Here is an 11,717-nt window from a genome sequence, read left to right on the forward strand (position 1 = left end):
CGCAGTATTTCAAGCTTTAAAAAACATCCTGTCTAAATGCATTAAGTTTTTATAATTACGGGATAATTAATAATTTTTAACTTTGTGATTGACTCAGACATAGAAAAATATGTCCCGTAATAAATAAATGGAGAGAGTTGTCAATTTATTTCTGCGCGATGTCTTTTGATAAAATATTTCGTTAGAACCTCACATGCGATATACATATACACGTATATGTATATTTACGAATTTAATATATAACTATAGAGAAAGTTAGTTTTTATAGAATATGCTCACTAACTATAGTATCTGAAAATTTTAATATTATAATTCAAACATTTAATTTAGATATCATAATGATGTCTCGTTTAGAAATAACTCAATAAATATGTCTACTCTGCTTATTTATAAATAAGCAATTGAATTTATAATTTTCCTCGAAGAAGCATACAACGGATTTAACAAATTTCGCAGTTACACAAGTCATATTTATCTATACATTTACATTTTTTTCTGTAAGTCATATTTATCTACGCATCTATACTTTTTCTGGATTCTGACCTTTAATCTCACTCGTATTCCTCCATTTCTATTTGTCGATGTGTCATAAAATAATATTTTAATAATATTATATATAACGATATCTTACTAAGAATTATGCTGACATATAATACTAATACTATATAAATATAGAAATTATGATAATTTTGAAAACAATTACGTACAAGACAACAGAAAGTCACTGAAATTACTGAAACACAAAAACGAGACATTATAGAAACGAATGATTATATTTGTCCATTTCGTTTTATAGACGAGGTTGTCGTCGTTGCTGAAAACCGCCGAGGATTTACACATCAAGGGGCTCGCCGAGGTGAGCTGGCGCAGCGATTCCACGCAAAACGACCTGAACAACACCGGCCACAGTCCCGGCACCGGAACCCCCGGCGTCGAAACGGTCCTGCGAGAAGGTGAAACTGACGAGCCACCACCTCCCAAACAGAGACGTAGAGGTCGTCCGCCTCTGGACGATCCACCATCGGCACATGACGTTTTCACACCCAAAATCACTTGCATCACCGGGAACGTACGTATATCTCTTATCATTATCATAGGCTAAACTGGTCTGTGTAAAGCTTAGTGTGCCAACGAAAGAAAAGATTGACTGAATATAGCATAACACTTTTAATTGGCTGCAGCAGCCAATTTTTGGTTGCCTATTGAAACCGTATATTGACACTGCGGATGACTAACGCAACCAAAAATTGGCTGCTGTAACCAAAAATTGGATGCAGCAGCCAACTAAAAATGCTATGCCATATTTTACCATCTAAATTGCTGCAAGAGCCAATCTTTTCTTTCAGTGCGGTTAAATTGTTGCAGCAGCATTTCGCAAATCCGTTCGCAAAAAGTCAAAGTGATATTGCTTTATAAAAAAATTTCACGGTATAATTGTATTTGAATTGTATTATAAATACTATAATCATAATATATTTATATATTATGATATAATCATTGAAAAAATATATTTTTTGTGAGTATCAAATATTTTAAATATCTTCAAATTTTAATAGATCTTAATTTAAAAACTTTTATTCTGTTGTTTCGAACAAAAATTTATGCTATTGTTATAAAATATTGATCCACAAAATCAAAATGTTCAAAAAGTGTTTAAATGTTAAAAATATATAAAATACATTTTTTTTACGTCTTAATTATTCAGAGTTACACCTTCTAATCTTCTAAGTGGAAAAATTGAAAATCCCTAACAATTGCGTTACAATTATTACGATTAAAAGTTCTCGGATTTTTAAATTTTGCAATATTTCTGTATAAAGATGTGGCGTTGAATGTAGAACGAATAATTAAGAAAGATTATAAAAAGGTGAGGGAGAAAATGGTGGATCTGCACTGCAATGAATACCGAGCCTTACACGGAATATTTACGATCCGTTATCGTGAATGTAAAAATACAATAATTTTGTCAGACTCGCAGCGGCGGGTACCGCACATGCGTGAGGATACCCACGCACGATTCTAATGTGTCACGTCGAACTTTTTCTCAGGAGGAAATGATGAGCGAGGGCGGCGACCATGAGAGTTGGGACGACGAGATGATGATGAACGAGAATAACGAAACGCCACTGCCGGTGGTAAGGCCAATTATCGTTAGATACGATTCTCTCTATTCCTCTTCACTTGCTGACGTGAGTGCGCACACAATAATTAAATTGAGTCTATTAAAAGAGATGCCGCTCTACTTTCTCTTGCATCAACCGTCAGGTTAGACTATTCCTTGCGCGAATATTCTATTCAACGATTTTGACTATTGTGTGATTTTTCTAGCTGTCCTACATGCCCAAGGACGACGCATCTGAAGAAAAGAAAGGTATACATGATCGTTCTGCAATTACACCTTGATGTGTAGCCTTTCTCCACTCTCAGAAAGTTTTGCTTAGTGTATGTCTAATGCTTGTTTCTAAATTTATATATTTTTATGTTTCTATTATATCTAGATATAGATGTCTCTATTATAGATTTATAATTATTTTTACATTCTATTAACATTATGTTGTCGTTATAATTTTCATATACGAAATAAAAAAATAATGCATATTTTATTATTTTATTTGTTCTGTACAAGAGATAAAAATAAAATATTGGTATATAAAACCAAACTGAAGAAAATGTTAAGATTCTCTCGAAAAGAAAAATAAACATTTATTTTGTATTATTGACATCTTCTTTTATATTGCCGGTTCAGAGTTCTCATTCTATTTATATTTTGCATATAAAACAATAAAAAATGCATAATATAATATATATTGAAGAACATCATTTTTCTTAAAATATCTTGAGCGCGTAACAAATGTTACTAATCTTGTTTTAAATGTCTTTTGTCATAATGTAATCGGCGTAAAAAAGATTGGAACACTGTTTTTTCGATAATTCTGAATTCTTTTGATGAATTTTGCTAATCGCTTTCGAAGAAAATTGATATTTTTGTCTTCCTCCCGAAAAGTTCTTTCCTCCGGAAGCTTCTATTCTTTTTTGACGCCGATTAAGTACGTCAGTATCCATTTTCAAAGTTGGAAAGTAATGCATTATGTATTTGTAACACCATTACATTATCGTTACTGTTTTTATTACTCTTTTCTGTTTACAGTAAAGTCGTTATATTTTTAATAACGATAATGAATTCAGCTATTACTTTAATTCTCTATTATGTCTTAATATTTATTCAATGGACATTATTTTTGATTGGATAGAAATTTATTTAAGTAAATATATAAATATTGAAATATTTTGTACCTTATATCTTAGGCTGCATTTCGATAATCGCTGCTAATACCGACAAAAATCTATAATAATATATGCATATAACGTGAGCTACAAATTTTCACACACACAGTACTGGCAGCGAATATTGGAATGTCCTCTAAGTGATAATATTTAAAAATAATATTTAATAAAATTTGCGTTTTAATAAAATTTTTTAATTACAATCTAAATTCCTAAAGATAATTCCAAAGATACATTAAAAAATAAAAATATCAATATAAAGAATCGTAAAAAGAAGAATTTATTAGATAAGTTTAATAATATGTATAAAGAAAATCTTATCACATAGAGACAGTTTAGAATTTTAAGATTTAATATAGATTATTTAATAACGTTACTTGAAAATCTAATATCTTGCTCTAGCATTACAAAAAAGTAATGAAATGTTACTTTCTAGTAACGGCGTTACTTTTTAAAATGAGTAACAAATAACTTTTTACAAAAAAATAACAGTAACACATTATTTTTATAAAATAATGTTCCCGATTTGTCCATTCTAATAGTTATTGTAAATATTGATTATTTATCGATTGCAGCCGCTAGCACTCCATCAAATTCTAACGCCACAAATCTGTCGATTCCTGAACAATTCCGGGACGTAATAAAGATGAATGATTACCTGACGACGGGACGCCGACAAGAGTTCTGGGAGGAACCCTTCACGCGCCGCGTTATGGATGCTATCAAGAGCAAAGAGCTAGAAATGAAGACTGCCGCCGAAATCCTCGGTGTTTCTTACGGCACTCTCTACGGCAGATATCGCGACAGTTATGGTTGCCTTAAACATCCGTACAGGTAATGGACGCATGCACACAAAAATTTCAAAATTACACTTAAGCATGCTGATGTTCGATCTTTGCATTAAAGAAAACATAGCGTAATTTTAATTCAAATTAAAATAAAGTGCGAATTAAAAGAAAACGATAGAGTTTCACCAAAATAATCGAGATAATAATATAAAGATGACATATATTTTCAGAGTAAGAGATTTTTGGTCTGAACCGGGCCCGGCAGAAGTGTTAGCGAAATTACGACGAAAGGAAATAACATTGTTCCGGGCCGCCGAGTTCCTCAATGTCACCGTCCACACACTTGCAACTTATCTTTCAACGCTGCAGGGTCCGGATAGAATCTCGTTGGCCGGTGATCTCAGCGTGGCGTCCAGCGGTAGCATCGATAGCGGCAGCAACAACAACGCAACAGAATCGACGACGACGGAAAACAATGATTCCGTGAACGACATATTGCAAAAGATCAATGCGAACGTGGCGACCACGACGTCGATTAAGCGTGAAGGCGGTGGCTACATTGAGGTGCCAACGGCAGTGTCGAAGTGTTCCACCACGTCAGTGCTGGAGAACAATCCGGACATCACGATCGTCAAGACGGAGAACATGCTGCGTAAACGCGAATATACGAAAATGTCCAGCACAGAGAACAATAACGCGAAACTGATGAGCGGCGGTGCTGTTAGCGAGGTCAGCCAGCAGCAACAGCAACAACAACAGCAGCAACAGCAGCAGCAGCAGCAGCAGCAACAGCAGCAGCAGCAACAGCAGCAGAAACTCGCCGACCCGTTGTCATTAAATAATGACAACAGTAAACCCTAACTATTCAGACCCTACTTGACACCTACGGCGAATCACCACCATCCGCGCAGCGTAGCGCCAAGCGGAGCCAGCTATAGATCCGACCTGCAGTGCCCGCGCAGTTTTTATTCCAACGTGTTTACTCGCTTTCTCACGAATTTTCATTTAAAATAGACGAAGAAAGTAGAAGAGGAGCGGCGCTGGACATCGCTGTTCTGCGCACTCCCGATTCTGCAAGAGTAGCCTCAGACAATCTCGCGTGCGATCATTCGCGATTGACGGCGAGCCGTGGCTGCGTCGGGACGAACAAAACGAGAACTTTGACGATTCCTTACGATGCCTTCGAATGGATTCCCGCACGGCCACGGCCTACTGTCGTATTTTTCACGATTAAGAAGAATATTAATGTCGCGAAGAATATTAATTCTGCCCTAGCGGAGTTAGTACCCTAGGCGAGTTGACACGAAATTCCTCTCGTTTTAACTTCGAATTCGGCTCGTTTTTAACCCACATGGGTCAGTAGTAGACATATTGCATACCTTGGCCTTTGTGAGGAAAAATAATAAAGCAAAAGAAGTAACAAAAGGGATAAAGCGTATAATAAAAAGTTCAATCGAAGTTCCTTTTGGATAACGATGTAGAGTGTATTATCGCAACAAAGAATGCCTATTTTCTGCCGCATGTGTCTGTATGGTAAAGAGCGACAATATATTCACCACAAGTAGATCCATCATAGTAATATACACCACAGAGAGAAAAAAAGCAAGAGAGGGAAAGGGGGAAGCAGAAAGAGAGAGAGGGAGAGGAGAAAAAAAAAACTAAATAACGTCCCTCGACATAGATATATGTTCCTCACGCGATCGTCGTTAGGATCGCGTTAGGATCACGTTTCAGTTAATGCCCGTATATAAATTCGAAAATTTAAATCATAAAGCTTGTACTATTGGAAAAGGCATCCATATTCGATATTCGCAATACACGACACATAAAGAAATACATATGAAGCGAAAAACTTGGAATAAGATGATTATAGATAGAGATATTCTCAGCTATTTGTATTTAGAAAAATATTTAAAGAGATAGATAGAAAGAATAAGAGAAAGAGCGAGAGCGAAAAAAATAGAAAGAGTGAGAGCAAGAGCGAGAAAAAAATCATCACTTCAGGCTGCGTATCCAATAGTAAATCGTTTATGATTTAAATGTATTTTCATGATACAAGCCTTAACATTAGAAACTGTTTTGTCTATGTTATCGATTCGCTGACAAAATTGACGCGCGTACAGTTTTACATGTGTTACCTATATTTTTGGAAGACATTATTTAGAACGGTTAAGTTTTAGGAACGTAAATTTCATGCAATTAAAATAAAGGCGTTGCGATCGGTTAGCGATTTTTATGCGTCGTACGAAAATCGCGGCAATTGCCTTTTCTCGAGTATTCGCAATGTTACTGGAATAGTCCGTTGCGCACATAATGTAACATGATAACGGTGTATCATTCTATTTTGTTTTTCTTTTATACCGGTACATAAAGCTGTGCATAAGAATGATTTTTATAAACAATCTTTATTACTTGTATATATACACACGAGATATTTTTTTTATTTCTTCTTTTATGAGAGAAAATATTTTTAACGACTTATTGGAGAATAATAATCGTCGATCAAATTGTTTAACACAAATGTAGTGCAATATTTGAAGATATGAAATAGTATTATTTGGCGATAAAATATCGATTAAAAGAGGTTAAAAAAGAAATAGAAATATGCCGGTGCAATTATGCTCGGATTTATCAAAGCAATATCAATATGATATCTGCAATGGTGGCTACGATAATGCTGTGTTAACGCATTGTATCGTTGTTCCCCCTATTTATACATGATTCGCGATTCTGTTTAATTTTTTTGTAAGCTTTCACAGGCGCGATGTTTACATTAAGTTAGATAAAGAAATGGGAAATCCCCGAACAACCGCTATATATATATATATATAAATAAAAATATAAATATATACAATAATCATACTCCATGAGACATTGACTGGAAATGAGTATTCCTGTTCGCTGAAGGTAAAACTAAGTAAGAATTAGTAGTATAATAGAGGTATCTCTGATGATATTTTTCGATGATATAAGACTTAGTTGCATGAAAGAGGAGAGTTCATTATCGCGGAGGGTACTTGTAAAGTAATCCGAATGGAGCGGTGTAATATCGTACGTACGAAGTACGTGAAACGAAAGAAGAGAATGGCTTTCCTTTCGGAGATTTCATTGTGACTGGTAGAAGCGAAAAAGTGAAAAGTATCGTGAGGTGTGTAAATATAGCGGTGTACGATATTTACTAGAAACGAAAAAAAATCAAGAAACGCATTCTTTGAATGCGGACATGTATGTACCTCTCTCTTTCTAAACGGACCCCAAAGTCGACTGACTACTAAAGTAAACGAAGAAAAAGAAATTACAAAAAATGTAAAAAAAAAAACGTAACGATAAGCGTATCGAGACTCGATTAAGTATGCGGCGTATTCAGATACGAGATACACACAGGCATGTACGTGCAAACACACAGTTGTGGATTCTGCGAAGAGAAAGTATTTCCGGCGGACGGACGCCGAAGACTTTATCCGACAAATTAAGTACTTTCTTTAGTCTACTTTGTATATTTAACACGAAATATCTTTTCTTGAATGTTGACAAGAGAGTGAAATTTTTCGATTATTTTACGGAGTAAAGATAAAGTCTTTTCGATTATTTTAAGTGCTCCGAATTGATTATTTTTATCATGTGTATAATTTTATATCATGCGCAATAATATTGTGCGATTTGTTACGATAATTTTACTTGTAACTCTTAAACTATAAGGGAGGAAAAGAAAAAGAAAAAAGATAGATCTGTTCATCTTCACCGTTTAATTTAATGACTTTCGTCAGAATCATTGTATCTTCTCATCGAAACTTTGTATTAAATGAAGGAGTAATTTCTCCCTTTTTTTTCTCTTTTATTTACTTTTCTTTTTTTTAAAAAAAAAACAAAATAAAATAAGACTAAGATATACCAAATGAGAAATGTAAGGACAAGTTTTGTTAGGTTAGTATCTATCGCATATCATGGAAACAAAAATGCGCTGATACACACTGTATTTGCCTATGGCGTTCGGGTATGTTTATATCTGGGACGCGCGAGACCACTTTTACTCTAGTAAGAGTATACGACTAGAAGTATTAATATTTAATAATAATGATCAATATATATATATATATATATATATGTATGTATATATATTGATATCCGAATGAATGGTCACGTCTTCGAGCGTCGAGCCATGGAACAAATAAGGAATAATATTTATCAAATCTTGGGATTATTTTAATTTTATTTTTATTATTATTAAATGTTTAATTTATATTATTTTTATATGCTGTTATAGTGTCAAAGTTTTTTTAAGTTTGTTATAAAAAATCCATGAGGATTCCAACAGAATTTTTATATATGCAATGGTTCCTCTTGATATTATTTTTAAAAAATATATGTATATATATATATATATAATATACATTCATACAATATGTATTATTTACATCTTAATTCATATACACATAAAAGAAAAAATTAGATAAATTCGAAAATTTGTTTATGTTTTAGAATTATACAAATTTTCATATTATATATATATATTCGTTCTTTTTATTGTTATCTTGACAATTACATCATATAAATTATATATATATATATATATTATTTTAATATATTATATATAATATTTATAAATGTGTTGTATAATATAGATATATATATATATATATATATATATATATATATATATTGATCTGAAACATTTACAAATTTCTGAATCTGTCCAAATACAAATTTTGTTATCTCTTAATGAAAATGCCAACATCCTCATTCAAGTACAACTCGAATCCAAGATATAGCGTGCCATTTTAAGAAACACGCGTTATGCCAAATTGTATGCTCAACTGATGACCATTCATTTGGAAGAGATTCTTGTATCATAACCACGTGATCGTTTTTTTTTGTCGTGAAAGGGGCGAAAGAGAGAGTGCGAGTCAGCGTGAATGCGTGACCGCGCGATCATATTGTGCGAAAAGACAGGACAAGACTATTAGCCTATTGGCAAACGACGCGCCGTGTGCCCTGGAACGTCGTACCATGAGACTAAAAAAATCGATATCATAATTATGTGTCGTTTGATATAAACGAGTAACGAGTAAATAGTATGTATCATCGTTTTATACACAACCTAATTAAATATCTCTACGTACACTATGTACATTCCTAGTATACACGCTCTTCACTGTCATACACGTTGCATTACACGCGCATAAAGGAGAAGAAAACGCATGGACCTATTATATACATATAAATATACATATAAATATATATATTTATAATAATTATTATAGCTATTCCAAAAACGGACCACCGCGACATCGACGTTTACGGATGATCATTAAATTAATGCAAGAGAAATTCATCAATAACACTCACGCGCGCATTAATCGCCATCGTTATCGTCATTGTCATCACCATTATTATCATCATTATCATTATCATCATCGGTGATAACGTCACATCAAAGCATTCGCGTATTTCGCAATGAATAACGCCCGGTTACGGAGTGTCTCATGTATAACACTCACGAATAGTCAAACCTGTCGATCTGCCTGCAGTGTAAAAAAAAAAATGAACGTTTTTAACAAACACGTGCATACACTTGAGCGCAATAGAGAAAGAGAGAGATAGAGAAAGAGAGAACAAATATATAGTTTTACAAAAAGGCTTCGCCGGCCGCATCCTTTAGTTTTATACTTGAGACACAGAAAAGGCTGAAGAATCAGCCGACGATACTTCGAACGACCTTGATCCTATGTAAAGTTACATTCACCGATGAACGCGATCATTGTATACATACTTACATACTTACATACATACATACATACATACATACATACATACATACATACATACATACATACATACATACATACATACATACATACATACATACATACATACATACATACATACATACATACATACATACATACATACATACATACATACATACATACATACATACATACATACATACATACATACATACATACATACATACGCACATTCATATACGTACACACATACATACATTCGCAAAGACGAATAACATACACGCGTTTTCTCAAGCTCATTTATCTCTTGAGACTTTGTACCAATTCTCTCTTCACTTAGTCCGACATTTCGAAACTGGAGAGCGCGACAGCGGATACATGCGAATTATGTGCGAGGAGGCATTTCGATGTCGCGCTCTTAAAATGTGAAATGTCAGTCTCTTAGCCAAAGCTAGAATTTGCGTTTTTATCTCTTATTGTTAGTACCTTCTCTCCTCTATCCCTCCTTTATCCTTTTTCCTCTTTTTCCTCGTCCCCCTCCCCACACGACGTATATATTTGACACATTTCATGATTACTATTAATTTTAATTATAATTTCTCTGAGGATAGATAGAGATATATATATATATATATATATATATATATATATATATACATATATATATATATATATACCTTTAATAAACGTGGTAATTTTAGGCTTAGAAGAACAATATACCTAGTGGATAGAGATTGAAGTATACATACATAAAGGTGAAGTATATATATATAAATATATATATGTATGTATGTATATATATATATATATATATATATATATATATATATATTGATAAAGTAATTATTGAGGTCGCAAATTTATAGAAGTTGGGGTCGAGCGCATACAATGCCGTAAGGACGACAACTGGTATATTTACCGTTTAAGAATTATTAAGGCTCGGGTATAGACGGCGAAATATACACACGTACATACACATATAGAGCAGTCTCGGTTGGCTTTGAACGCCAGCTGGGGATTGCGCTCTTCGCGGAGAATATTCATTGATTGAACAAAAGTGGAAGATCAGTAAGTGTAAATGTTTGTAAACAAATTATGAAATTATTTGTTCAGTGCCTACATATTTACACAGTAATAATAAAGATGAAGATTAGTGAAATCACCTGACTTCTTTTTTCAGTCTTCTAGGATTCCCCGTCCGCCAATTTTCCACATGACCTTATTAATAACAAAAAGAAAAAAAGAAATATCGCATTAATAATACAAAAAAATTCCTTTTGTAACATTTCGAAATATTTATAAATATCGTGCATGCAATAAATTAATATTTAACGAGAGAATGACGTTAGAGTCATTGATTTTGATTAAACTTAGTGAAAATATAATGCATCCCCAACAGCCGATATATGCCAAGTGATAAAAGGTTCTGTAAACACTTTCCATAACAGGAATCATAAGACCGTGAGAGTTAGCCAATCAGAGCTAAAAGTTTTTGTAAATTCTTCACTATGATTGGTTAATTCTTACGTCTTATTGTTACGGAAAGTGTGTGCACTGTACAGCAGCTCTAAAGGCCATCTGCATACATAAAAAAGTTTAAGTCGTAATCGTAAGATCATATTAGTATATCGACCAATCATGATCGAGCACTCTAAACCTATCGTAAGACCGCATTTTTAACTAAGTAATTAATTGATTTACTTATGATTTTACGATTATGACTAAGGGTCTGAACACAAAAGAATTGTCATAACACTTACTTAGACTTAAATTGTAGACATAAGTAACGCATAAGCTTTGGCGTATGACGTACGATTTATTGCCGTCTCTTGGAGACACGGCAATAAGTTGTACGTCATACGTGAAAGCTTATGCGTTACTTATGTCTACAATTTCA

The 11,717-nt window shown here is 33.5% G+C and overlaps 1 protein-coding gene across 1 annotated transcript in view; it reads left to right on the plus strand.

Moving 5' to 3' along the window:
- Positions 1 to 7,952, plus strand: part of LOC105154694 (uncharacterized) — a 32,192-nt gene extending 24,240 nt beyond the window's left edge. The window contains exons 3-7 of the mRNA XM_011070383.2: positions 797 to 1,069; positions 2,049 to 2,135; positions 2,329 to 2,371; positions 3,861 to 4,119; positions 4,304 to 7,952. Of these exons, the coding sequence (XP_011068685.1) occupies positions 797 to 1,069; positions 2,049 to 2,135; positions 2,329 to 2,371; positions 3,861 to 4,119; positions 4,304 to 4,934 (1,293 nt within the window). The 3' untranslated portion in view covers positions 4,935 to 7,952. The remainder of the gene's footprint in view (positions 1 to 796; positions 1,070 to 2,048; positions 2,136 to 2,328; positions 2,372 to 3,860; positions 4,120 to 4,303) is intronic.
- Positions 7,953 to 11,717: the final 3,765 nt, after the last annotated feature.

The sequence above is a fragment of the Acromyrmex echinatior genome, chromosome 1 (assembly GCF_024713525.1).
Source record: "Acromyrmex echinatior isolate Ae372 chromosome 1, ASM2471352v2, whole genome shotgun sequence".
NCBI lineage: Eukaryota > Metazoa > Arthropoda > Insecta > Hymenoptera > Formicidae > Acromyrmex > Acromyrmex echinatior.